General features: G+C 38.6%; 2 protein-coding genes across 8 annotated transcripts in view; one reads left to right on the top strand and one right to left on the bottom strand.

The window, feature by feature from the left end:
* The window catches only part of LOC136345624 (chondroadherin-like), a 149,252-nt gene extending 132,169 nt beyond the window's left edge, over positions 1-17,083 (top strand). For all 5 annotated transcript variants that reach the window (XM_066294123.1, XM_066294121.1, XM_066294125.1 and 2 more), the window contains 3 exons: positions 9,295-9,417; positions 12,514-12,701; positions 13,000-17,083. In XM_066294123.1, the coding sequence (XP_066150220.1) occupies positions 9,295-9,417; positions 12,514-12,701; positions 13,000-13,894 (1,206 nt within the window). In that variant the 3' untranslated portion in view covers positions 13,895-17,083. The remainder of the gene's footprint in view (positions 1-9,294; positions 9,418-12,513; positions 12,702-12,999) is intronic.
* LOC136345629 (odorant receptor 10-like) overlaps positions 1-26,486 on the bottom strand; it is a 155,440-nt gene extending 128,954 nt beyond the window's left edge. For 2 of the 3 annotated variants that reach the window (XR_010733176.1, XM_066294136.1), the window contains exons 1-2: positions 26,411-26,486; positions 17,206-17,346 (exon numbers count right to left, since the gene is read on the bottom strand). The gene's annotated coding sequence lies outside the window, so the exon portion shown is untranslated. Of the gene's footprint in view, positions 1-17,205; positions 17,347-18,023; positions 18,786-26,410 lie in introns of those variants that run through there. The other variant, XR_010733177.1, reaches the window with a different exon arrangement.
* Between the last annotated feature and the right edge of the window lie 1,081 nt (positions 26,487-27,567).

Genomic DNA, 27,567 nt, shown 5'->3' with positions numbered 1-27,567 from the left:
GTTGCATCGTCGCGCCGACCGTAGGAAAACCCGCGCAAAATTCACCACCGTCTAATATCAATCTTCCCCTATTCGTTCGAGGACAAAGTTGTATTAGGCTTTTTTCGAGAGTCCTCCTACGGAGGACTCGAGTGTAGAATGCGGAAAACGGTCTTCGTGCCTTTTGCGAGATGCCTCGGAAAAATCTCCTGAAAAATCGGCGAACTTGCAACGCTGCCCTCGTACTTTCCTCGGTTAAACCACCAGCGCAGTCGCGCAATGTAGGACGAAAAAATCCCAAATCGCATTTGCGCACTTTGACCTAAAATTTACCGATAATTTTCGATGCACGTGGTATATGATATGTGATAATTACATTAGGGCAAATTACCGCTGTAATTGGCTGGTTTCGCATAACCGCGAGGCTCGTGATTGGTTCGGCATAATAATAATGAGATACCAGTCTGCATTGTTAAAATAGCAAATTTGACAGGTGCATGAAATTTTCAATATTATTACATAAGAGCGATAATAGAATGATTACGTGTGAACCGTACTATTATGTACTTGTAACGTACGAGAATAAATTGATAATTTGTAACGTAATTGTGTGTAATATGACAAGTGTATTAAAATGATCGACTGTTGCAGGGCGCCAAAAGTTTGTTTCGCGACCATTATTTCGCAAATGCAAATTGGTCTGGAATGTTTGATAATTTTCAATGGACGGGTTACACAGGGCGTCGTTTAAGTACGCGACCAAACTGCGCGGGAGAAATTTTGAAACGGAAGATTTATGTCAACACAGATTCGGTAATGCTTCGTTTTCAAGAAACAGGGTGTCGAACTTTAAAAAAAAATCGTTAAAATCGTCAAATATATCTAAATTTGATCACTTTGCGTGAAAACCGTCACTTTTTTACGATTTTAAAAAGCCGAAGCTCCCATATTTTTGGTTCGACTTTGATGGAATTTTCAGGACATATGCGGGAAAATCCCCTCTGCGAGATTATCTAAACCGTATTGAAAATTTTCCACCATACAAGAAGTTTAAAAAATTGAGTTTTTTTTTATCCAAAAAAGTACTCTAAAAATTAAATTTGCAAAAGTTACACGGACACACCAGTTGTGTGTAAGTTTGGGTTTTCATTGCACAAAATTTGAACAAAATCAGTCGAAAATTACGCTTCGCAGAATTTTTTTCGGCTATACGAATACTGTTGTGAGCGACTGAAAGTTTATATAAAGTTTTCGTCGGAAATTAACTCGAAAAACCGCCCCTCGAAGCTTGCCCACGTATTCAAATAACACCCTGTATTTGGAGGAGGATTCCATAAGCCAAATGCCACGTATCTGTGACCCCTCGGAGGAATTTTCAACTCGTTCGCTACCATGCTCACAATTGTGATTTAATGGTGAAATACCTGGTTCTTAAAATAACACAAACAGTGAATGAAACTCTCTCATCTCAATAATCTCGGACTCTATTCATTAGCAAACTCGCCAAGGGCGATAACATATTATTCAAAAAGCTGCATAACTTTCCTCTTAAATTAATTTTGTTTCGTTAAACAAATTCGTTTTAACCGCATATTTGCTTGTATAGAATGCTCATCCCTTACAGAGAAACTATTTTCGTTATTTCTCTCTTTCATTTCAACTAAATTCCGAAAATGCGGTTACTGCTTCTTTGATGCCTCTCTATATATCCTCTATATTTTTTCGCCTAATACATTTGCCGACATCGGAAGCTGATGAGCGAGAAGTTGCGGTGGCGGTCTCATTTTTTAGAAATCCATTGGAATTTTATGCCGAAACAAAAATGCTTCATTTAAATAATTCATAAATTCCACTGTTTAGGTCTAGATCATTTCCTCAGCATTCCTCACTTATACCTTGATTTTTCGCGTCGCGAGCTTCCACTGAATCTGCGAGTGTCGTTCGCTTGGATTGCTGAAATAATTCTTTAACAATTTCTGACTTCTTGCACTGATAATTAATCGCATTTACGTAGCGAATTTTGATATTTTTCTTTTCGAAGAAACTGATTCTTTTATTGTGGGGTTCCAGACAATACGGCCGAACGGGAAGGGGGGAATTTCGTACATTATGTATGAGCTCTATCAAACGCGTTTCTCAAACCCTCCCATCGTTTTATTACTACTCTTCTGAAAATGAAAAAAATTCTCGCTATCGGCCTGCAAATAATTTCCAATAGATTTTCATGAATTTCGTTTCCCGATTTTAGGAAACGAAATATAAAACTTTTCCTTAAAATTGCCCTCATCCGTGCTAATTTTTGAAAAATTTGGTAAAAAAACTCAATGCTATAGGCAAAATGCATCCCTAAACAATTTCTTAATTGAAATTCCGGGTAGAGCCATCAACTGGGAACGTGAAACATTAAATTACTAACGAATGAGGTTTTATCCCGTAAGCCACTTTCAACAAGAATTTGGTGATAGCCGCTAGACATGTCTAATGTCGTAAATAACTCATTTTATTCAGAATGTCGACGTGCTCGTCCATCCTATTTTCCTTGCTCATCGCTCATCGTGGCGCTTTTCGGCGTTTAACTTTTGTTTCTATACAGGGTGTGTTCGAAATGTGCGGCGCGAATTTGAGACTACATTCCTTGGGGCAAAATACGAAAAGCGGGATCGCTTCATCTTCGATATACGGGGTGTTTCGAGAAAAATTCGGCAGTCATTTGTAAGAAATTGAAATTCGTGAGTCTTTGGTTGATGGTCGTGATTTCTTTAACCTTTTTAGCAGGGCATTCATTCGATTTATTTGTACATAGAGGATCAACGGCCCCGTATAAATTTATTACAAATTGAGGGACATATTTTTCATGAACACGCTGGAACACGTCAAATATTGTTTTTAGTTGTACATTTTGTGGCGTGACAGACCTGTATGCAGGATCGCCCGCGTACTAAATAGACGTACTTCTTCATTTTTTTTTCCTATAAAACCTCGTTTCTATTATGAGGTTTTCGAGTTTTTCAACAAATTCCGAACACATTTCATGTAACATATCCGTATAATGAAAACAATACAATCGAGCCCAACAATATAGGAGAGTTAAAAAATGAGATTACCCAAGAAGTTCAACAAATGCCTCCTGTAAATGATAAGAAAAGTTCTTGAGGAATTTCAATTGGGGCTCGCCCACTGTGAGGAAATTAACGCGACACAGTTCGAACAGTCGATATGTTAGGTCGAAGTCATTTATATTGTTAATTTTTAGTGTTAATAGTACTACCTCCATTTATGTGTTTTGCCACGTTCCTTTCGAAAATTGTTGAATTACTATGGGTTCCCTCAGAAAAAAATTAAAAAGTGCATTTATCCACTACACGGGTAACCACTTGCATAATCGCCATGTTTTCGCTCGAACTGGTGACATCTGTATATACGGGGCGTTAGAGAAATAACTTTCGTAAATTAACCGACAATTGAGAAAGCCATTTCGAACAGAAATGCTCCTTATAGCGGAGGTCCAACACCTAATAACATATATATGTATATTTTATGTATTATAGTTGGTGAGCGAAAAGCTATGACAAGCTTGAAATTTTAATAAAACGTTGAGGAAAGTACTCGGCAGATATTGACTGTTCGACGTGTAACAAAGGAAGTTAAAATTATTCAACAATAACATTGCTGAAAGCAATTTAAAACTTAGTTCATAACTAATAATACAGCTCGAGTGGTGAAAGTAAACTTAAGCGGCAACGCCGCACCGAACCCTGAAAACCTGACCCTTTAAAGGGCCGCGCAAATTTTCGTGTCGGACCCAAAAAACTCGTGTAAAAATGCATACTTGGTTTATACGGTTGCTTAAGGAGGTATCAAAATTAAAAATAAAAGTACGCGACGTTGCCAATCCTCAAAAGATGTTTTTTCTTTGCGTTCCGGAGAAATAATTGTATTTACGACTCCTGTTGTAAGGAAGTTTTTTGTTCAAGATAATATTCTTAATCGTCGATTAAATTTACGAAAGTTATTTCCCTAACACCCTGTGTTGCCCAAAAAAATCTAGCAGATTGTAATTTGTCAAGATACTCTTCAACCCAAAAACAGTTTGTCCGTTAATATACTAGTCTCAGCTAAACTACAGTATATATTTTTTTTATGACAAACTGCGTAGTTTTCCGTAAAATTTCACGTATCTTCGATTACAATGTTATTCGAATATTTCCTACTGCCCACGTAACGTATTTTTGATTATTCCTTTTCAAATTTCCTTTCGACGTTCGATTTCTACGTACTTTTCAACACAAAATAAGAAGCAATCCGAGGATTTCTACACAATATTTAAGGGATACCCACGAAAAAGAAATTTCTCACATAACTGATTTCGTATAAAGTAAAGCTTAATCCTTTTTCGATGCTTTGTCAATCTATCGCCACAAGCTTTTGTAGTCTCGTTTTGACTGAAAAGCATCATTTCTCATTTTCATTTAAATGAACCGGAATTAATAGCACACCGGGGACCACCTAATCATCCACAATGGCTGAAAATGATTTGGTAACACCGCTACTACATAATCTTTCTCGGGCCCATAACTCGGAACAAGCCAAACAAAAAGGGCACTGGAAACTAATTCCGAAGTATTGGAAAAGATTCCGAGTAAAAACTTTATCTGAGACCAAATTACTGTAACACTAGAAAAGTAGGGAAAGGAAAATTGACAGCAGACTCGTTCGTACAACTCTTAATTCAATTACGACCCATTTCGGAGGTTTTTTTTTTATTTTTTTTTATTTTTTTTTATTTTTTTTTTTGCTTTCGAGCACTGTATATTTAAGGACATAATCGATACTGAGAAGTGAAAAGTTTAGTTCGAATAACCTATCAACGAAGGGTGGAATTTTCAGCAAAGGGTCAGCTCACTGTGGCACGAGGTCACTGGAATCGAAACTCCTGGTGAAATCGCCCGCCCCGGAATAATTTCCATGAAAGAAATATGGGTGTACGCACAAGCTCATCCAATCAAATATGATAATATTAACTTTCAGAGTCGCAGTTCTATTTGCCGAAAGAACGTAGTCAAACCTAGCTCTCCGAGCTTATAGTAATACTGTTAATTAATACCATTAGTACCTACCTGAAATCCTGCAGGATTAACTCGCGGTATGTTGATCTTGCCTAATTTAAAGCCAAGTTGAAAATTTATTAATCTCTATTTAACCATATTTAGAGGCGCACCACAATACTATGCGGAAACTTTCTATATCGTGATATCAGAGATTTATTTGTGTGCAAATTATTAATTATGTTTGTGCGATATTAACGCTAAAGTTCCATAATGCTACCCATAAAGCTGCTGATGTAGCAAAATAAAGGCGAACACCGAACGTATTACGAAGCACAATGAAAATCCACCCCTGCTCTAATTTACTGTCGTTTGTTTTTTGCTCACGCGGTCACAGGGTTTCCTATTTTCCGAAGTTGCCTGTATCTCCTGGATGAGATAACTTAATTTGCTCCAGACACTTTGGTCCGTTCTTTCGGACTTTCGCTAAATGGGTGTAAAGTGTTTTAAAGATTTTTTTGCGGTATAAAAATAAAGATCAATTACGTGTTTAATTTCGTGGTTTCGCGGTCTTAAGCAACAGAAGGGAAACGGCGAGAAAGGCCCTGAAAATGCCACGTAGCTCAACCTCAGAGAGGTGCAAAACTACTAACTTAACATTGTCCCTGTACGCATTCCTCGTTCATTAATTACAAACGATTCGCTCGAAATACCCAAATTGCAGGATTTGAATTAAGCGGCAACGCCGCACTTAACATTTGTGTTTTAACATGTATGTCGCGCTTTGGGAATAGTTAATTGTTTGGTCCGGTGAAGAACCGAGCGTGGTTGGTGGGTGGAAAAGCCAAAGGTGGGATGGGAGGAACCGATTTTGTGTCATCTGGCTCGAGTACTGAATGTTTGATCCTTTCTCGTGATCGAGATTTGGGGCTCCCACAAAGGGACAGCTACACGGTTTTGGACTGAATAGTTTACGTTCGCATCACTCTGTGTTCGCAGTGTCAGAAAACCGTTTAGAAGCGATTCTTCTCTGTTTGTGAATTTTTCTTCATATCTTCGTGGAACTATTACGAAAAATCGAGAAAACGGGCGAAACTACTTTCGTGAGCGGCCAGAGTGTGTGACAGCTCGTTGTGAACGATGCATCTTCTTAATCGTACGGGTGTCGCCGCTTTATTTCGTAACGGAGGAATTCCACAAGTAGGAGAAGGACCGCACGAGATTTAATATGTCACCGACAGAGACAAAGTGCGCCGATTCAAGCCGGCTGACGTCCGCACTTCGATGCTTAGATTAGTATCGATTTCGTTACCTTCATGGGAATGGAATTTTTTTTTAATGTCAGAAAAAAAGCAGCAATGTAAATAAATGGAAAAATACGAAAACACAATAACTCTTGCGCGTTAAAATCAAAATTCCTTACATGTTCTACCTGCACTGGTAAATTTATTTATTTTCCGATATCATCTATTTCGTCTCGAGACTACAGTCAACGTTGCCAGCTCAGCGTTGGATCTACCAAAAGATTTTAGCAAATATCGGCGAACTCAGATCGTTGTATCATATTACATTCATTAACGACGTAGCTGAGCCATGCTATAATGGGAAAATGTGCATTAATTTATAAGTGAGTGAAGATCCTGAAACGGTGAGAAATCTGGCAAAACACTGAACTGTGACTCCGCCCACTTCGGGCACCTGCCTCGCAACCCACTTCGTTGGTCCTTGTCGTAGGCATAATAACGTTTATGCCGTCCTTATCCCACTTGCGCAATTCCCGTGTCCGTACTTGAACTAGTAATACCCGTATATTCCAGAATAAACGCGTGAATGAATCTAAAATGTGACTGTCTTTTGAATATAAAATCAGACTGACTGCTTTCCTAGAGAGAGAGCTGCTAGGAATTTAAACGTAAACTGACATAAACAACAACATAATTAATAATTTTCCCAGGCGAGCTGAGTTTGAAATAAATCTGCATGATTTTAGTCTAGATTAAACTTAAACCTACGAAGAAATTAATTTTAAAAACGATTGGCGCTAACTGCGAGGATAATTCCGGAAGTGTCCGATCTTACACTCAAAGGAAAAAAAGTGGGAAATATTACATTGTCGACGCACCTGGATTCTTTGATCGGCGGTCGCTTTTTCGTAACTTCTTCGCTCAAACGCCGCAGAGTAAATGTTTGTAATATTCCCCATTTATTGTTCTTCCTTTAGGGAGATATTCGATGGAAACGATCCCACATGCAGCCCAAGAAACTGACGCCATCACCTTTCCTGCAGATTCGACGGTTTTCGCCTTCTTCGGAGCCGATTCTCCCCGTTGAGGTCGTTTTTTGACTACTTTCTCGTCTTAGGTGTGCAATGATGGAGCCATGCTTCATGCGCGGTTACGAATAGACGCGGAAACTCGGTTTTATTGCTGCGAAACTTTGCCGAACGCTCCCTCGAAGCATCCTCACGGCAGGGTTTTTGTTCAATCGTGGGTTGTCGCGGCACCCACCTTACTCACAGCTAGCTCCCTCACGTACATAGAATTGTCCGGTCGAAATACGATGTATAGTGCTCTGTGAAAGGCCCGTCTTCCAGTACGGTTTTGTGGATTTTGACCACGATTCCTGGAGCGGTCAGATCTGGAATGTCGCGGGGTCGAACACTGCGGAGTTCGTCTTGGCAGCTGGTACGATCGGGGCGACTAAACTCCTCCGCCCAATACTTCAAAGCGGTCAACGAAGAACCGGACTCGCCCGGAGCAGGATCGAGAAATCAATCACGTATAGACGAACAATTTTCTTCGCGTTCGCGAAATCTCTAAAAACTGTTCGGCGAAAACAACTCCAAAAACGAACACAGATAAACTTTAGGCGTGAGCCTTTTAAGGTTAGGTCTCTGTACTGTTTAACACAAACCGCTATCTACATGTCGAGCGCTTCAGGGACTATTCCCGCACGTACTCTTAAAGAGCATTCGACACGGATCCAGACCGAGGCCTACGTGGAAACGAAATTGGTTAAACAAAAAATCAAACGGTTATCTGTGAATCGGCGGTAAATATGCGTGAACAATCATCTGGACGGATATCGATCCAGATGCCGGAATGGATCCGAGGTTTTGCAAATATTTAGCTATTAAATTTGAGCCTGGTGGAGGATTTTCAGGAGGCTCTATTTGACGTTAAAAAAAAAAAAAAAAGATTGACCGCTGCCTCCCGAGATATTTTCGGGTTCACGAAAGTTCTTTTGACTTTTTGGCAAATTGTCGAGACGATTCCCGGTCAAGATGGGACTGGTCGCGGGGCTTTCGGTTCCTTGCCGTGGCCATGGGATCAATGAAACCTCGCGTTAAGAGCGTTACGATTCGAAATAACACTTCAGTGCCTTTCAGCTTCCCAATCGTACTCTGAAATATTGCCAGAAACTTCATAAAACGATTATTAAGTTCCTCGGGTTCCTCCCACTCTCTTTATGGCATACCCATTAAAGGCTATACAGAGAGTGCTTAACTATTCACAAGTGAGTTTGTAACAAACGAGTCGACAATTAATCACGACGGAGTGACTAATAAAAGCTCGCGCTATAAAAAGATCGCTTAGAAATCCCCTTGGCTCGATATTTTCTCATTTATTATTCCAATGTCAATTTTATGCAACGTACGGCTGAACAATATACCTTTATTGAAAACTCTCGAAGGAGAACATCAAAAGGCGGTCTTGCTTTATTTTCTGTTGTGTTCCGAATAGTTTTAGTTCGGAATTTATTAGGTGCTGTTTAGTCGATAAAGAGCGGTTGTACGGGCGAAAAAAAACCATTCTCTTACTTTGCGATTTAACGCTTAATCGTTAAGTTCACTTGAAATCAGACGGCAGTCGAGACGCTTTATATCAAACATCCAAAGAAGGCTATAAATTTCGATACGAAAACAGCGTCCAACTTTTGACGCGGAAAAAATAACCCCCGAACCTGCGAAAGCTCTCAACAATGAATTTTCAATAAAAGTTTGTTGCTGGATGCTGCAAACTGAAAAAATGACGCCCGAATAATAAATGGGGAAAGCTTAAATTTGAAAATGCCTTAAGAAACCCCTTTCAAATTGGAACTTTTGTGCGATTGTGATTGATTGATCGATCTTAAACAGCATAAAGCCCGGCGACAAAAAGTGGTATAAATTAAAATTAAAATTAAAATTAAAAAACTCCCGCCCTCCATCCGTCTGATGCGAAATTGCATTTTTTTGCGCCTTGGATTGTAATTTTTACAATTGTTTCAGATGCACGTGGGAAGCGTGTTGGCAACAAGTTGTGTTTTTGTCCTGATTTTCATTCAAGTCGCAACATTCACAACGCTGCTGCCTTCCTGTCCGCTCGAATGCCTCTGTCTCTCGCAAACTCAGGTAAGAATTATTTTCTTTTTTCGAACGAGAAACATGCAACGAGGTCGAAAATTTTTACGCTCCGCACATTGAATCGCAATGAAACACTTCATGGGGTGAGCGCCAAAGTTACAATTGGAAATCACTTTTTGGTCAATGCACGACTGATTGATTGACACGTGGCACCTCCCCAGCTCTCTTCCATTAAAGTACTATTTCTAGCTGCAACCTCATTTTCCGGTGATATTGAATACACGTATATCTATTGAAGGATGGGGTAATCGATCAACTGGATAGCTTTAAAATTGGTAAGCAACAATCAGTCTCGCACGACAGTGACTGACAAATGTGTTCAGTGCCATCTCCTAGATAAATGATTTGTTGGTTAAGAACAATTTAATTTCGCGAAGCCGTCCATTTATCGGTTCATTTTATTCGATTACCGTTCACCCGGAGGGTTCGAAACACCTATTTCGAAAAACAATCAGTCGAACACCGCACAAAGAGTCCGTTCGCGGGGGCCACTTTGCGGCTCCCCTAATTAGAAAGAGTTGGAGAAAATTCGTTTCCAACTCCCCAAGGTGACCTGACACCTCGGAAACCCCGGAAACGCAAACCGCTTCGATTCGAAACAAAAAATGACCACGAGAAATATTTACATAAAAAAAAAGGAACCGGAACAATGTTAATTTTTGGAAAAATAAACGTATTAAAGGTGTCCGACATGTTTGCGGGGACACGCCACTCGCTTCACGTGGGAAAAATTAGGTCAGAAAGGTGACGCCCGCCCGTCTTCCCCGATGCAACTTTCGATTCTGTCCAGGAAACTCCCCCGCACTCAGTCCAGTGTCCAGTCGGTGACCAACGCCACCTCTTTACGAATCGCCGTCTTCGAGTCATCCGAAGTACAGAGTTTATGCTCATGGACTTTCCCTTTCGAATGCCCCCGCGAAAAAGTCACGCGTGTCAAGGTCGAGAGACCGCGGAGGCCAGGACACATCTCCAAATGTTGAAATCGCATGACTGAGAACACAGCTTCATGCAGACCAACGTTGAAATGAACATCGAATGCTCGTCGAGCCGCTTCCGCTGAATCACCGTTTCTTACGTGTGCGACCACTGCTCGATTGCGACTGAGATACGTAAATGACGTACTCACACAAATGAGTTAGATAGCTTGACAGACGAACTAATTAGAAATTTAGATCTTTCAGAATTTCAATTAGATTTGCAATTCAGTTAGAAGTTTAATTTCTTTTCCAAAAATTAATACTGCTTTGCTTTTTTAAAAATGTAAATCTTTCTCCTGGACACCCTGTCTTGCGGTAATTTTCTTACTGAATTTTCCTAAGAGCTCTTAGAGTTTTTGAGATTTTTAGCGCGTTCACCCTTATATTCCCATAATTAATTTTCAGGGTAAAAGGGGGAATGCTTGCAAAATACCAGCCACTTTAGTTGCCTTAATGACCATTTAAGGTCCTGTTATACGGGGTGGAACAGCCGAATGGAATGGAAAAAATTCAATATCTGCTAGTTTCGACGTACGTGCAAAAAAATACCAAAATGCGTCAATTTCACATTCTGAAATTACATCCTGTAACGTAAAAAAATTATCCCTAAATTCAACCCCTAAATTTTTAAATTCAAAGTGTAGATTTGCGACACCTCATTTGAAAGGGTTTTTCGTCCTCTATTTAAAATTGCTATGATTTTAAACTTTCTTTGACGACATTCTCTAGAATAAACTTAAAACTTAACAACTAATACCATTTTGTTATTGATAACGTAACAAAATATTACAACAAATCAATCTCAATATCCCATGACAAGTTCAAAATGCGCGTCTCGAACCTTTCGACAACGTCCTAATCGAGACTAAAAATGTCTTCTGGCATTAGTCAACCTCTGAGGCGTGACCGACGTAATCGCAAGATTGCGCGGTTTAGTTTTGCACATCACACTCTTCACGTGTCTCCATAAGAACTCTAACGGAGCAAGATCGGGTGATCGTGCCGGCCATTCCGGCGATCGTCTCTTCCCCATTCATCAATTTGGTGAAAGCTAAGTCGATATACGTGGAGACCGATTTGTTTTGCCGTTTTATTTTATTACCAATAACGAAGCGATATTAATTAATCAGTTTTTAGTGTGTTGTGGAGAATTTCGTCAATTACGCGAATTTACTTTTTTTTTCAATTATTCTATAAAAAAAAAACGTCTAAAAACGTAGCAATTTTGAACAGAGAATGAAAGAAACCTTCTTAACAAGGTATCGCAAACTCACACTTGCAATTTGTAAATGTGGGGGTTGCAATCGTCACGCTAAGGGGGTTGAATTTAGGGATGAAATTTTTACGTTGCAGGATGTAATTTCAGAGTCTAAAAATTGACGTGTTTCGTTGTTTTTTTCCACACACGCCTAAATATGCAGATGTTGAATTTATCCCATTTGGCTGTACTTGCATGATGAAGAGCAAATGTTCTTCATACGTTTAAGGCAAATGGTTTGTTATTTTGTTTGGAAATAATGCCTCGCACACAAGTAGAGGTTGTTAAAGCGGGCCTACATTCTACTCTCAGGTAGGTCAGATTAGCTCGGTTGCATGGTAGCTTCGGAACTCTGCGTTAAAGCCCTATGGAATATCGGCCAGATTCGTGGCTTCTTTGAAAACTCGCCTGTTTTCGATGTTAAATTTCACGGCCGCTTAATAACTTGGCCCTTAATTCCCTCTATCTACTCTAACTTTCTGGCGGACTCGACAATCCACTACCTCTTTTACCTGCACAGAGCTAAATTCTTGGAGTTTGTTTAAACATAAACTGAAGAAACTCTGCGACGTTTTTATTTAACGACTTTGTGAAAATAGGCAACATTAACTTTTGACAAAGGCAACAATATCTTTAGATCCCCCTTTACGTCCAGTAAAAGAAAGAATGTAATTAAGTCCTCCGAGATAAGACATCCTCTAAAAGTTAATTTGAAGGCCTTCAGTAATGTTTACAAACGTTATTTTTCCTTTATTCTTTCTCATTATTTAGTTGATAGAAGCTTTATTGCGATTGAATCAACTGCCTTAGAGTGTTTACAGTGTCTAAGATTAAAAATTCTCATTCCAGGTTTTGTGTAACTCCGGAGGCCTCCACGAGATCCCTCTAAAACTGTTGCCGCCCACAGTTGAGCATCTCTCTTTAACAAGGAATCACTTTCCCGTGATCAAGAGCGATTCCTTCGCGGGATTGCGTTATTTGAAAAAATTGTCCCTGGACGGGAACAACATATCTCTGATCAAACCTTTTGCTTTTAGGTAAGGAAACTACACAACCTTCTCCCTAATCGAAAAATAAAGCCGAATTCCATTAAAACTCTAAAGTTTTTATATCGGGAAAGTTAACTCGCAAACGCCAACTTTCTTAACGAAACGAAAATTACATGTCTGCGGAAACAGAACCATGACTCGACCGGATGGCAAATTGTGCGGAAAGCACGATAATGAAAACAACTATAATCCGAGTTATTTTGAGGCTGAGTTAAATTGCTCAGCTGTATCGATGTTTTATATCTGTGGCATGAAAACTCGTTAACGCGATCAATCATTGTTACAGGGGCCTGCCTAGGCTTAGAGATCTATCAATTCAACACACCCCCCTGGAGACGGTATCCCCTTTTGCTTTCGCTGGTTTGCAGAATATTTCGTCCATCTACTTGAGCTCAAACAAGATTAAAAAGGTGGAGAGCTACGCTTTCGCCGGAATAGTCAACTTGAAGCAACTGGTGCTCAGCCACAATCCTTTAGTCAAGCTTGAAAGCAACGCCTTCACAGGGATGACGGAAATTGACAAGATTTTACTGCCTTCCGGCATTCGGATTCTGGAGCCGGACTGCTTCAACGGTTTGGACACGTTGGGGCATCTGCAGCTGGCCTTTATGGACCTGAGGAGCATGAAAGGGGGTATTTTCAGGGGCCTTACCAACGTCAATTACTTATCCATCCAAGAATCAGACTTAGGAAACATCGAAGGGGACGCTTTCAACGATATGACTTTCGTGCGAAGTTTGAATATTTTGAACAACAAAATTGACTCAATACAGTGGTTGAATTTCACGTGGGAGCAACATGTGCGACATTTGCGCTTTGAGGGCAACCACATCCTAGAAATTCCTCGAGCAGAAACTCTGTTAGTAGAAGTGGAGAAGTTGACTGTGATAAAGAATCATTTCCCTTGTGACTGCCATATTCACTCGCTTCTAGACGGGCCTTTGGCCAACGGGAGTATGATTCAGTTTGTTTCGAAGAACTATTGCATATCTCCTTTGGAGGTAAACGGTTTGCCAATGAGCAGTGTGGACATTGACTCCATAGGGAGGTGCCAGGAAGAGGTGACCAGAGGTAATCTGGAGGCGGCCAAGGACACCACGAGCAGTGCGGAGCGATTGAGTAGTTTTTGTAGTTACTTGAATTTGATGTTGTATTTCCTAAAGCTGCTGAGGATCACCTAGGCGTTACCGGTGTGTTGTTGCTTCAACGCTAACCAAACTTATGGACTTAAAAAATTGTGATATTTTAGTACATATATAAAAATAGACCGAATTGGAATATTTAAGTCACATGTAGGTACCATCCATCCCACTTTTGCTTCAGTTTATTTACCTGCGTTATTTTTTCAATTTTTACTCTTCAAAGATAATGAGGAACGAAGACTTGATTTCTGAGCCTGGATGAAATGGCGGAGGTGTGCATTTATTTACTAATTTCCTTATAAGAAGTAGAGCGCGTGAGAACATTAGAAAGGTTATTTGTTTGTCTTCACCACTTCGTCTGCAGTGCAACATAGAGGGTGTGTCAGTTTATATTTCCAGCACTGATCTTCGACAGAAAAACATAATTTTAAAGCAAGTCCGTCATGAGAAATAACATTTTCGAGCTTTATTAAAGTATTTTTCCAGATTTTCTACAGTTTCTCTAACCGCAACTAACCTTTCATTATACATAGGGGCCATTGTCGATATCTTTAATTTACTCGTCTTTTATTTTTTGCACGAAGATACGTAATTAAATTCGTCCCGTTGAACGAATCAAGTAATTATTAGAAGCTACAAGACGGATACTTTTCGCGAGGTAAGACGTTCTTTTAGACTCTCGAAGTTTTTTATAGTAGAATGAATCGAACAGAAAACTGAATTGACCACGACATTCTCCCCTCTTATCATACAACGTATTGTATTGCTTATATTTTATCGCCAATTAAGAAGAACTATAGAAATTGTGCAGGTCGGACAAAGACCGTGCAAGGTCTAATATGCCTCCGACAAAGACCAATGAAGTGGGTTGCGAGGGTGGTGGCTATACCGGACGGAAGTCAGACCATTCTACGTCTCCACTTCCATACTTAAGATTTAAATTATTTCAAATAGAGCAGCAGTGTAAGGATGATCATATTAATCTATTACCGGAACTTATGTTAATAAAAATTCTAGAAAGGTAAACGATCTGGTAACGCTGAACTCACTCCGCCCATGTCAACCACCAGCCTTGCAACTCACTTTGTTTGTCTTTGTCGCCGGCACGCTAAAACTTATGCGGTCCCCCCAATTGCACAATCCCTATGTCTCCACTTGAACTGGTGCTATCTACATACAATAAACCGTCCATGATCTACAGTTTTTGGCAATTAGTCTCTTTGTAGTTGGCAGAATTTTTTAAAAATATGAACGTTTTAATAACATTTAAAGCCAAAAATTCAGTGACAAACTGGTTAAATCCGGGCATTATTCTTCGACTCGTGAGAAATGTTAGACTGTCTATGTAGGTCGTTCCGGTAGAAGAATTTCTAATATAGTTCAAGAACATGTCGCGGAGGTGAACACATATAAGACTACACACGTGGCAGAGAGTGAGTCGAGCTTTACCGATTTGTCATCCAGCCACAGCTTAAAGATACCAAATAACGTAAATGTACTTCATGAGTGCCAAAAAGGTCTAGAGTTGGATTTCCTGGAGAAATTGGAAATTGCTAGAGCTAAGAGAGACCCTGTTCTCAACTGTTTGAGGGACGGTGAAACACGTATCAGCACGTATTGTTTAATAAAATTTTATCACGCTACGGCTAAAACCTGTTTCTTCATTATTATATTAAGTCTCTTTGTGGCAATGTACAGCTGATTTTCCAGCAACCCTGTTCTTTTACCCTTTTTGAGATCCCAGTGGTCTGACTCGAATTTAAAGCATGTTCTGAAAATTTGAATTAAATACCCAAAAACGTGTAGAGGAGCTACAGCTAATAAATTAAAAAAATGTATTAAAGTCGACCCTCGGTTACTCAGCAACAAAGACTCTGCGGATCAATGTCTATATGCGCTTTTACCATATCTTTTCCCAGCAGAGATACACAAGATATTAGAACATTCTTGGATTCTGTAGCCGTTTCAAAGTAGGTATTATGAATGAAACATGTGCTATATCTACTTTAAATACTGTTTGAGATAATGACGCCACACGCTCGCAGTCCAATCTAGCTATTTATGCATGGTTTTATAACAATTTCATATAGAGCGAAATGGGTCATATTTCTGGTTAAAACTGCACAATATTAATGTGCTTATTAATCACATCATTATATAAATATATTTTACACATTAGAAGCAAAAATGTTCTGGTATCTAGGAGAGCAAGTAAAAATTTGAATTTGAATAAAAATATTTCCCTCATCGTCATTGAATCGGGCATTGCACGTTCTGAAACTTAAACCGTTCTCATACTTTTGAAAGACACTGTATAAGTAGATGCAACTAGTGGTGATCGAGAAAATTTTCTTGGCAGTAAAATTAGAGCGTGATATCAAAAAACTCATCCAATAAAACCATGTTAGGTGTATATGCGAGTACTGGTAGATAGATGCCTAATTCGTAATCCAAGCTTGAATTAAATTTCAACATTAAAAACTATATAGACGTACGAATAAATAATTAAACTTTAAGACCCTGTTGGAGGAAGTGTTTAATCGAAGACCGAAGCATTACACGTATAAGCTGATTCACCCATCTACGACTCAGACTTCACACTGACAAAAGGAAACTAAACCATTAATGCTCTGTAACATAATAATACGCCTATTTTGCATCCATAAAATTGTCAAGATTAGCCATTCTACAATTTTCTTTGGTCCCGTACATTACAGCAAAATTCACATATAGTAATGATCCCTCTAAACTGCATTTGATTGTAAATAATATCCAAATTTCATGTAAATTTCAAAAAATTGTTATAAATAATGTACTTAATATCAATCGAAGACGCTTTGTCCTAATTCAATGTGTTGCCATTGATAATGTATGAGAATGAAAAATAGGGTCAAGATGTAATGAATAATCGATATTTTTAGCCTATACTTTGGTTTTAATGTGATTATTAACCTTTACGATAGTAATAAGTATACGAAATTTATAGCGAAAATTGTTTGAAAATATGTTTATAAAGACCCTGTTGGTGAATGGTTTAAACGAAATAATTCCTGATGAATGTGTATAAAATCTAAAATGACGAAAACATCGAAATTAGTACAATAGCCAACTCTAGGTATGTAAAGTGTCCAGGAATTATTTCTGCGTTACAAAAAGTGTGCCAGTTGAACCAATCCAGTGATGTGCAGTATTAGATGTTACAGTTAAATATACCGAATTGTTTTGTTACCTAATTTAGTCTTATTTCGAGGTAACAATAGAAAACCCAGAAGGCCCAGGGTCTAATGATTGAAAGGAGAAATTCTCCCAAAATTATGTACATTTGGCTTATAGGCATTAGATAGACTCACCATGGGTTATCGCCTAATAAATTTCTTCGGACACCTCCAAAATGCGGGTATAATCACGGTAAATTTATGGCAGGCGGTGGAACAAATTCTGAGCCTCTAAATTGGGGGTGCCACTTCCATTGTCCGCAAAAAGTCAACGATCTAAAGTTAAAATCCTAATTACAAAAAGTAAAAAGAAGTGGAGGAAACGATAATTCTGGCGCTGCAAACTAGGTAAATAGATGGCCGAGAATTCCCAGCAGAGTCAATTTAGGAGCGATAATTTTGCCGACACTGCATTTCTAGAAAACATATTAAAATAAATCTGCATTTTTATTGCCCCTTTTCTGTTGGAATTAACGCTCGAGTTAGACGGGAGATTTTTCTTTTGGGGGAAATATGGGAAAAACTTTTTTTCCAACGTATTTACGGCCGAAGTCGAGGGGAATAGGTTGGCACTGGGAGAGAAAACGAGACAACCGATGAGGAATACTTTGAAGGTTGTTTCTTACTTCCACTTTACGAGCAATACAGAAGTTGTAATGTTTACTCGTATAATGCTTACTAATCATATATGGCGCAGTGCAAAAACCGGTGCACGTCATAACGTTGAAATTCAGCGACGATGGATTTATTCAGTACTCCTTAAACAATCTAAAATATGTGAAATTCGATAAAAACGATACGCATTCTTCTCTGAGAGCATTTAGTGACACTAAAGGGGCGTTGTTAATTTGCTGTTCAAAATACTGCATTAAAGAAGCAACAAGGTCCTCACAACGGCTATTTAATTACTTTAGCGTATCGAAAAACACCAATAAAACATGAAGCATACTTACATAGGCCCGTGCTCGTAGAACAGTTTGTGCTGAAGTAATCACTAGTAAAACGAGAACTTTGATACAATCCGGAAAAAATTAGATCGTATTTAAGCTAACATAACTGTCGCAACAAAATAAAATGGCGGAAAGGGGAAGACGTAGCATCAGAACGGGCAAATATGGCGACACCGTGCCATGTTGCCAACATTATTGTTAACATGTCCATTATTTACGTCCACGCTAAGTTTTAATTTTTACTAAACCTTAACGTGTAGGTTACCCTTGGGTCCAAGTATTAGTGGCAGTTTATCTACGTAATCGCTATTCAACTTAAGGCTAAATCCCCGATGAAAACTTTGCGTATTTTAAACATAAGGGTTGGCAATGAAATGACGCGATCTATGACGTGCATCGGTTTTTGCACTGGGCGACCAATAAACAACCAGCAAAACACGTGATTAGGTTATAACTTAACAGCGTTGCCAGTTGCTCTTTACAGCTTTTCATCTACAAGGTCCCAGCAAGATGCGATTTCATGGCAAGTTCCGGCTTTAAATATTAAGTAAGAAAAATTATTTAAAACTCCGTTTAATACAACCAGAAAGTTCTAATTAAAATTACCAATTACTATCTAGTTTTAATCCACTTAATCGTGTTCCCAGAGCATTCACCTTCATTATAATAATTTCAATATTGCCTTCCTTCTAATGGGTTCTAAAAAACTTCTGTTTACTACAAAGATACACTCAAGTTGGTAAATTACAACCAAAGTTTCTTCAACTTTTTTGAAGCATACTCGGTATTAAAAGTTCAGCTTATTGAGGCATTTATTACATCTTCCCTAGAATATGCAGTTATAGAGCTAATTTTATATTTTAACGCTAAAAGTCTTTTTAAAAACATTTTGCTTCGTCTGCTTACCTTGCATTTTGCTAACTAATGGTAATTGCAAACTTTATAAGTGCATTAAAGCCTTCTTATTGGAGCCAAGTAAACATGGCTTTCCCTAATACTTCTAATGATGCATTTAAGATTAAAGATTAACGGGAAATAAAATAAGAAGTATTTCCTACATGACATCAAAGTCCAAACGGGCACAAAAAGTGAACTTTCCGAGAAATCAGCATTAAAACTTCAAGTTGTACTTTAAAATGAGCCATAAATTCAGCTTTTCGTCTTAAATTCAAATAATTCCGGTAATTAAAGGGCTTATTGCAAACATCAACTTTGGAACGTGCACTTCGCCCCCAGTCTCGGAATAAATTCGTAAAGTTCCAGGTGAGTGTCGCAATGAGGAAAAGCGGCAGTTTAAATGCATGTCAAGAGACTAAGTTAGAGCCCATATTGTACATTTATCATTTAAGTTTCGATTGGTTCCGATTGTTTGCTATCTACGAATTTATTTGGGGAGAGAGTTATGGTAAAGTCTCTTTGGGGCAACATTCGATATTTCACTGAAATGTTTGGGATTTGGAGATAAGCCCAACGCTTTAGACAAATTCTTGTAAGTTCGATTTGTATGTAAGCTCGATATTGTCAAAACGATAGAGATCCGCACGGTAAGCTCAAGACGACCGAATCTTCCTGACAATATGGCGAATGCGTTTGCGGGGTTCTTAGAAGTTTAATACTTTTAACGGTTTAACAACGTTTAGAGAGCGTATAAGTATATTTTATCACACCACAAAGCAAGTAAACCTAACAATCAGATAGGGCGACCTGTGTGGTTCCGCTTAACGAAATGGATTCCACAGGTGGAGCGAAAGACAAATAGCCGTCCTTTAAACTTTGGTGGCGGTTAAACTGCGATACGGAAATCCAATTTAGATCAGGCTTTGCCTTGTTTTACTCCACTCTGGCATATTTTTCATGGGCGGAACATACAAAACCCTAAACTGAAACTCGAGCGAAATCCATGTTTTCAAAAATTGTGCGCGATAAAACTACCTTTCTGCACATTTCGTGTCTTCTCATTCCTTCGCAGGCAAATTGCCAGAATTAATAATCATCACACAATTCAAACTCTAATTGAGTTATGTCGGAGATGTAGGTATAGATTAAATTAAGACGAAACCATGAAACCTCCAGCAGGCGATAGCAATATTACTAAGGGTAATTTCAAACAATCAAATCCGGCCAAAGCTACGTGACTGGGATAAATTTAGCTGAAAATCTTGTTTACAGCCCCAATCCACAAAAGGGCACATTGTAGAATTAGAGACTGCAGGATTGAACTGTCGTTAAGGCCTTTTATTTTCGCCCTAAAAATTTCTCCGCAATGAGTAATAAATTTATCCACCATGGTGAAGAATAAATCACTTAAATAGTTTCTTCCACTAAACAACATTTAAAACCTAGTCGCGGAGTTGTATCTTAATTATTCAACTCGGCGAGAACCGGATGTTAAATCGGAATAAATTCATTTACAAGAATGGCCTGTCAGGTTAATTTATTATTCATAATTTTCCACTTTCTAAACTTTTAAACTGAAGAAAGTTGAAAGAACGGAATAAGTGAGCAGTGGAAATTTGTTTGGTAATGGCTTGAAGTGGGAGATTAAAACTAGAGTTTAAAATTGAGTATTAAAATCCGAATCCTACAGAGAAAACAATTAAAGAAGAATGTGGACCATTCACCTCAATCGGCCTTTTTTTTTAAATCGATATTTCGTAGATCGACCGTAGATGTCGCTAAGTGTATGCATTTATGGGAATTTTTTTCTTAATTTGACCCAAAGAACTTCCCCTTTAAACATGTTTGGAAAACGCCCCGTATAAATCTAGGAATGTGACCACCCTACACAGTCAAATATTCTCTGACGTAAAACTATCCCTAATGCAAAATCTACGGGAATATACATTAATTATCGGTGAACCATACCTCTGGAAGTCTCATTAAACATGCAAGGCAAAATATGGCGATAAGCATCTAGAAGTATTAAACTTTAACATCGCCATTTCTCTACTTTGATTAAGACGTTATGGCTAAATGAAATGAGTTCCATCATTTATGATATTCAAGAGGTAAATGGCGGACCCCTGAAAATATCCCCGCTAACTTTGTAATGCACTTCCATCATTATCAAACGGATAGACGGAGTGATGAGGGTCGCGAGTTCTAAAATGTTAATGTTCCATTACGATTTGTTGGAATTGCGTCTTTCAGTGACGCCCGAAGCAGCAGACCTGTGTATCGGTGATGCTGCGTGAAGTATACGCAAAAGAACGCCACGCGATGAAGATACGGAGTGTTAAAATCGCAAAATTTCCAGATTTCAATTACTTCCGTATGACTAATTGAAATTGATTCGTACGCATTTCCCGGAAAAACTTCCGGGATCGCATCCTACTCCCATTTTATTACAGCTCTAAATGGATGCCATGAAGCTGCAGCATCCCTTCAAAGGTTACTCAAATCAACTTTTTGCCCCCCTTTCTCGCTGACCGTGGGAGCTTCAGCGTTTCGTAACGGAACGAAACCAAATCCCCGAATAATGTGGAACGTTTCAGATGACGCGAATATGAGTGACATGTCACGATAGAATCCCTCGTTGGATAAATAACAAATTCTGCTCCAAAGTTGTGTGTCTTTGTTAAGTCCCCTTTGTTGACTAACACACACACACACACTCATATCTGCTTTGGATTTCCTTGTCAAGTTGCGAAGCGACAACGTTAACTGGATAACTAATTGCCAGTCTGGCTTTCGGAGTTAATTAATCATAAAATTTGAAGATGAAGTATTAATTGTTGTCTGATCATCTTGGAGATTGGCGTGCCAGGGGGTACGAATTATCTTAAACTGCTTACAAAGGATACATCTTAACGTGCTTGATAGGTACGTTTATGGTTAAATTACTGCTGCGAGCTAGAGTTCTCGGCTAATGCGTGACATGATAATTGGATTAAGACATTATTCGAGGAGCTCGGTTTATTCAATTTTATTTTCCTTCTCAAGTTCCTGCGTAATACCAAGTTTCAGTCGCTGACCACGAAATTCCGACCCACGTCTGCCAATCTCCGTGTCAGGCCCGTTACAAAGCCCCTAACCGCGACATTACTCGAATTCCCCTCGAAAACATTTTCGTTGTAAAATTTTCCATATCTATTTGCATTCATAACAAGACAGCATTTTGTTTGCACTAAGCCATTTTCAAACAAACAATACAGCGGTTGCCTTATTTGAAATTCAAATAGAAACATCCTAAATTATTTATTCGAAGAAATTGGAAAAGTTTCCGGGTCTTTATCAAATTCCGAATAAAAAGAGCTGGCGTATCATTAAACCGCGAGGGAAGTGGCTAGGATTGGTAGAATTGGTTTATCGAATCAACTTATTCGGTTCTTTCCAATAAAGGACTTGTTTTGAGGACACTCTTTGAAAGTGTAATCTTGATTAATTCTTCTGTTAAACAATAGCGGCTTTATCCAGGAAAAATACAGGAAATTCCAGAGCAATTGGCTAATCAATAAACTGGGTTCGAGCCAAACAGAGGGGTCTTAATATGATCAAAAAGGCCTTTTTTTTATTGTATTGGAGGGCCCTTTTAGAGGCTCCCGCAACAATAATTATTGTTCAAGTTTAATCAACTCGGTTCGAGGACAGGCAGGAAAATTTAATCGTCCGTTTTTCTAGGGAACCGAACTGCGTCGAGTTGATATTTAGCCCTTTTGGATACCGGGTTTCTGCAATTTCGGGGAATAGGTAAATTTGAAAAATCGCATCAAGAAACTCCCGCCACTTTGGCCCAACATAGACATTGCGGCTGCTGCACCGTAAGAAAATGCAAATTTAGGCTCTCCGGGCGGTTTTTCACTCATGGTGCGCCCCTCCCCTTCTACAAAAACCCGTCCTCCTCCTAGAGGAGAGTATCTCATCCCATTCTTGCATCAAAAGTTTCTTTCGAGGGAGAAAAGGGGCTCCGAAATCCTGTGCCCAAGACGGCCCGGTCATTGCACACCCCTACAAACTGGCATGAGGAGCTCTCTCCCACAATGCAGTGGTTGCAGTGAGGGTTATCTTTCACTCCTTGCATTTTATAGTTCAGTCTGTAGGAGACGTATCTTTTGCCAGTTTGGCTCCCTCGAAGCGTGATTTGGAAGTGTACCTGCCGGATTCTCTTGCTCCGTTGCTGGGGATTCTGCGATGAAGACCTAATGTTTTATATGGGTCCAACTGGCCCACCTCTCATTTCATGGCTTCGTCAATCACCAGTTCGCGAGTCAGCGTCTCGAGGACGACCTCGCATGTTTCTCCAGGGAACCGAGTGTTCAGCAGAAGTTCCAAGGTTTTTCCCCGATTGGGGATAAACCATGGAGCCACGGTTCATGTCTTGCCCTGTTTCTTTATTATTCTAAAATGACTTTCTTTTTCTGAAAACAACAAAGCTCTTTCCAGCTAGTCCTTTTGTCGTGCATAGTATCCTTGAAATTCCCCTCGTGTGCCCCCTTTGGTTGTTCGCTGGAAGACCTTTTTAGATTCCATCCTAAGAAATTTCAGCACGCCATTCCACCACGAAATTCTATAATATCACGCTCTAAGTGGATTCTTTGAAGGAGTGTTAAATAGTCTCACTGAGCCTGTAAACCTTCTTATCTGATAGTTCTCTTTTGTCGTTCGTTGGAGCCCACTTCCTGACTTGAGTTAGGGAAACATGCAAGTTTCAAAGCAGGAAAATTAGATCCATGAAATTTGTAGAGAAATTGACCGATTTTTATGTTCCATCAACGCATGGGTTCTACACGAACATGTTATTGACCGTGGGATGGAAATTCATCAATTTGTCAGGAAATTAGCTACAATCCTTTCGTACTTGCAAATATGGCTTCTTGCAACTATTGCATACAATCTAATAATCTATATGTAATGGAACTCTGGTTCAACCAAGCATTTAACGTTCCTTCTTTAGTCTGAAAGCGTAAACATCTAGAATATTAACTCATTCTGTATGCGCTTTGTTCACACAACTCTCATCCATCAAAGCAATTTATGAACGAAGAGCTTAAGTTGGATGTCTAGGGCTTTATATTAAGGGGCTGACTTGATCCGATTCTCTCCTAATACAAATTGGAATAGGCTGACAACATTCCGACTCATCCTGAGTTATTCATGTAACGCCCCCAATATCTATAATATATATCTCCATTATGCAAATGCACCGTCAACATTGGAATTCGTTTATCTGGCCCTTTGAACCGTTTATGATGGTCCCATTTTCTGTAATTCTCCAAAAACAGTTTCTGTTTCCTACGTTTCTGTCTCGGGCCCATTTGACAAAATATATGTGAGACCCACATCTGCATCTGTTACCCCAGGTTGTCCCAAAAAACCAGGTCACGTGGCTTAGGGCTGTCGCGAAAGTTATTTATGTGTCTGTTAAGGGAATTTATAAGCCTAACAACTTGGAGATAAATAAAAGTGACAGGAGCACAATGCGCACAAAAAGGGACTCGAATGGACCAAATTGTTTTAGTTAGTTTTCGATTGTGATATATGAAGCCAATATGTCCCTCCCTTCAGATCTCTCATATAAACTAACCATCATATCAATGGATTCAATAGCCACAGCAATTACTGACCTCAATACAAATGGAGAGTCATTCGTACAAAACCACTTATTAAAAGAGAACCCTCGTGCATTATTATAAATGGCGGGTTACTTATGGGAGTTTTATGTCCCTTGTTAACTTGAACGAACAGACCTGCTCTGGATTTTCCTGTCAGGGCGAAGAGAAAATCTGGATAAATAATTGGAATCCTGGCGACGAAATTAAACGTGAAAGAGAAATATGGATCGGCGGTAATTTGCAGCTCAAATGCTAGACCAATTAGTTTTTATACTTATACAGGGTGTAACGTATTACCACGGACACGTTTCAGGTGGGGATAGCACTGTGCGAAACAATGGAAAAATGCTTGAAGAACCATGTTCGAAAACGCACAATTTCCGATAAACTGGGCGGCAAAGTTTCACGTATTTTTCATATTTTGTGTTTTGTTACGATTTTTGAAAATTAAACATTTCGAAAATCAAAACAAACTTATTCAAATGGCCGAAATTCAATAATTACATCCTAGATTACACATAGGGATATACAGGGTGAGTTAGGGAGAATAAGCGCACACTAAACTAGAGATACTAGACACGGCGAGTTCAAACTTTAAATTTTAATCCGAAATTTCTCAATAATTAAGAAGGTTTTGAGATTGCAAATCTGAAAATTGGCGGTTTTATGTTTCTTGGTGTGAGAATTACAAATTTTAAGCTTATTTTGACGTTGCCCCTAGAGGGCGCTAGTTTCACCGTATTATTTACGTAATTTAAGAAATATCTTTTTAATCGTTAAGCCATGCTTAGAACAAGGGGAAAATTAAAAAGTGCTCTCGCTCAATTCTACGGAGAAAATGTACTCTTGTTTAGTTCGTCTGAATCTGTCGGTTTTCAAGTTGTTTGCATTTAAATGTTTCAAAGTATTTTGCCATGACTTTTTTCAGACGCTCATATTGCTATTTTAAATAAGCTTAGAATTCGTAGTTCTCACACCAACAAACATAAAACTACTAATTTTCAGATTTATACTATAAAAACTTTCTCACTTATTGAAACATTTCAAAATAAAATTTAAAGTTCGAACACGCTGTATCTTTTAAACCAACGACATTGGTATAAGCCACGTTGAGCTCACTCAGGATTTTTACGCGCCTAGTATCTCCAATTTAGTATTGGCCCATTCTCCCTGACTCGCCCTATATAAACTAGATTTTCTTAATTTGCATCGACAGATATTTTTGCGTGTTCTACGAAAACGGTGAAAGATACGAAAATACTGCAAGAGGCCAAAAATCTAAAAGGTTAAAGAAGGAATTTGAATTTCCTATCGGAATTCATGCGGGGCGTTCGAAAAAACGATAGAAAGAAGAAAATAGTGTATGTCCCAAAAAACGTTACACCCTATGGATCGCTATCGATGATTTTGTTGTCGTGAGTCCTAAAGAAAATAGGTATATGCAATAAGGAAATTTAACTCTTGGTGCACGCGGTAAAAATTCAAAATTTGAGAAAAAATGCGAACTTTGCCACCCTGTATATCGACAATGGTGCGTTTTTGACCATGCATCTACTTGCATTTCTTTCATTTATTCTGCAAAATACTATTGCTCCTGGGGAATATCTCCAAGACGAGTTACACTCTATACGCGATAATTCAAAGCTACGGAATCGGGCTTTCAAGGATTGTTTAGTGCAACAATGGAAGACATTTTTGTATAAAAACCCGTGTCGAGAAACGTCTCCCTAAGGCGCTACGCCCTTATGATGTTTTAAGACAGTTGCGTGCAAAAATGTGCTTTATCGAGTTTTAGTACGTTTCATTTTAATTTGTTAGTACAAAATAAACTTACAGTACCTGTTAAAAACGTTATCCGTGAACTTGAATCTGCCTGTTTAAACGACTTGAATACTAATCGCAATGAAAATTTCGACGCACGTCATGGCCTTCAGTGGCGACAACCTTGCCACATTGCGAAAGAAAGCACTAATGAGCGCAGGAATTGGAAGTGAAAATTAATAATGAAATATTAAGAACAAGAAAGTTATTACAGGTACACGTAAAATTTAAACATTTTCACTTATGTGAATCGTCAAAATCGCTATAATGGGGGGTTGCAAGTTAAAATTGCTGAAAAAAGGTAATCAGTCAAAAAGGTGGTGGCGAATCATAAAATTTTAACGGCAACGTCGTAAATTAAGATGTTGTGTGACCAACCTGACAATAATAAAATTCCAACTTAACCAAGATTTACGAATTTAACTGAAACAATTATTTAATATATATTTGTGTTAGTTATAAAGTAACATAAAAACTTCATGGCATTTTCATTAGCAGACCACACTTTAACATTTTTAGTCTAAATTTTATCTAGTCACGTTTGCAGTCTTGCGTGTTGCCTTCTGGGTAATTTGTGACGTGCATCGGCAATTTTATTGCGAATACAGCAAACGCTCGATGACGTAAACAATTCTTAACGACACACGAAATAAAGTCAATGATTATAGGAAAAGCGAAAAATACGCTAATTTTTCTTCTAACTAAAGAATAGTTATCACCGTTAGAATATTTGTTTATTTTGTTATATACAGTGTGACCAATTTAGGATTGAAACCGAAGATAGAAAATAAAAAGCTCTATTTACGTTGTAAACATGTATTCATATTCATATTTCATTAAGATGTCAACCCATAATGTGTTAAATTTTCTATTATTTTATTTGTAGCAATAAAATAGTTTTGGATAAGTTTACATTAAACCGCATATTTTTATTGCAATTAATGCCCCTTTGTAAGCTGTCTACATTGTAAATTTCAGTGAAATATCTCAAGCGGTTTTGAAAATCTTCATTCATTTCTATTTTTTTCTAACACTTTGCAGCCCTGTATTTTCCTAACAGAGGATTTTCGGAATATACTTTATATAACAAACTATCATTATTTTTTCACGTAAATCCCACCTTAAAATATCCGCACATTATTAAGGAACGTCCTGTATATTTTTAAAAAGTTCCT

Source organism: Euwallacea fornicatus, chromosome 20, assembly GCF_040115645.1.
Source record: "Euwallacea fornicatus isolate EFF26 chromosome 20, ASM4011564v1, whole genome shotgun sequence".
Lineage (NCBI taxonomy): Eukaryota > Metazoa > Arthropoda > Insecta > Coleoptera > Curculionidae > Euwallacea > Euwallacea fornicatus.
The sequence above is the reverse complement of the archived record's forward strand: the minus strand, read 5'-3'. Positions and strand labels throughout refer to the sequence as shown.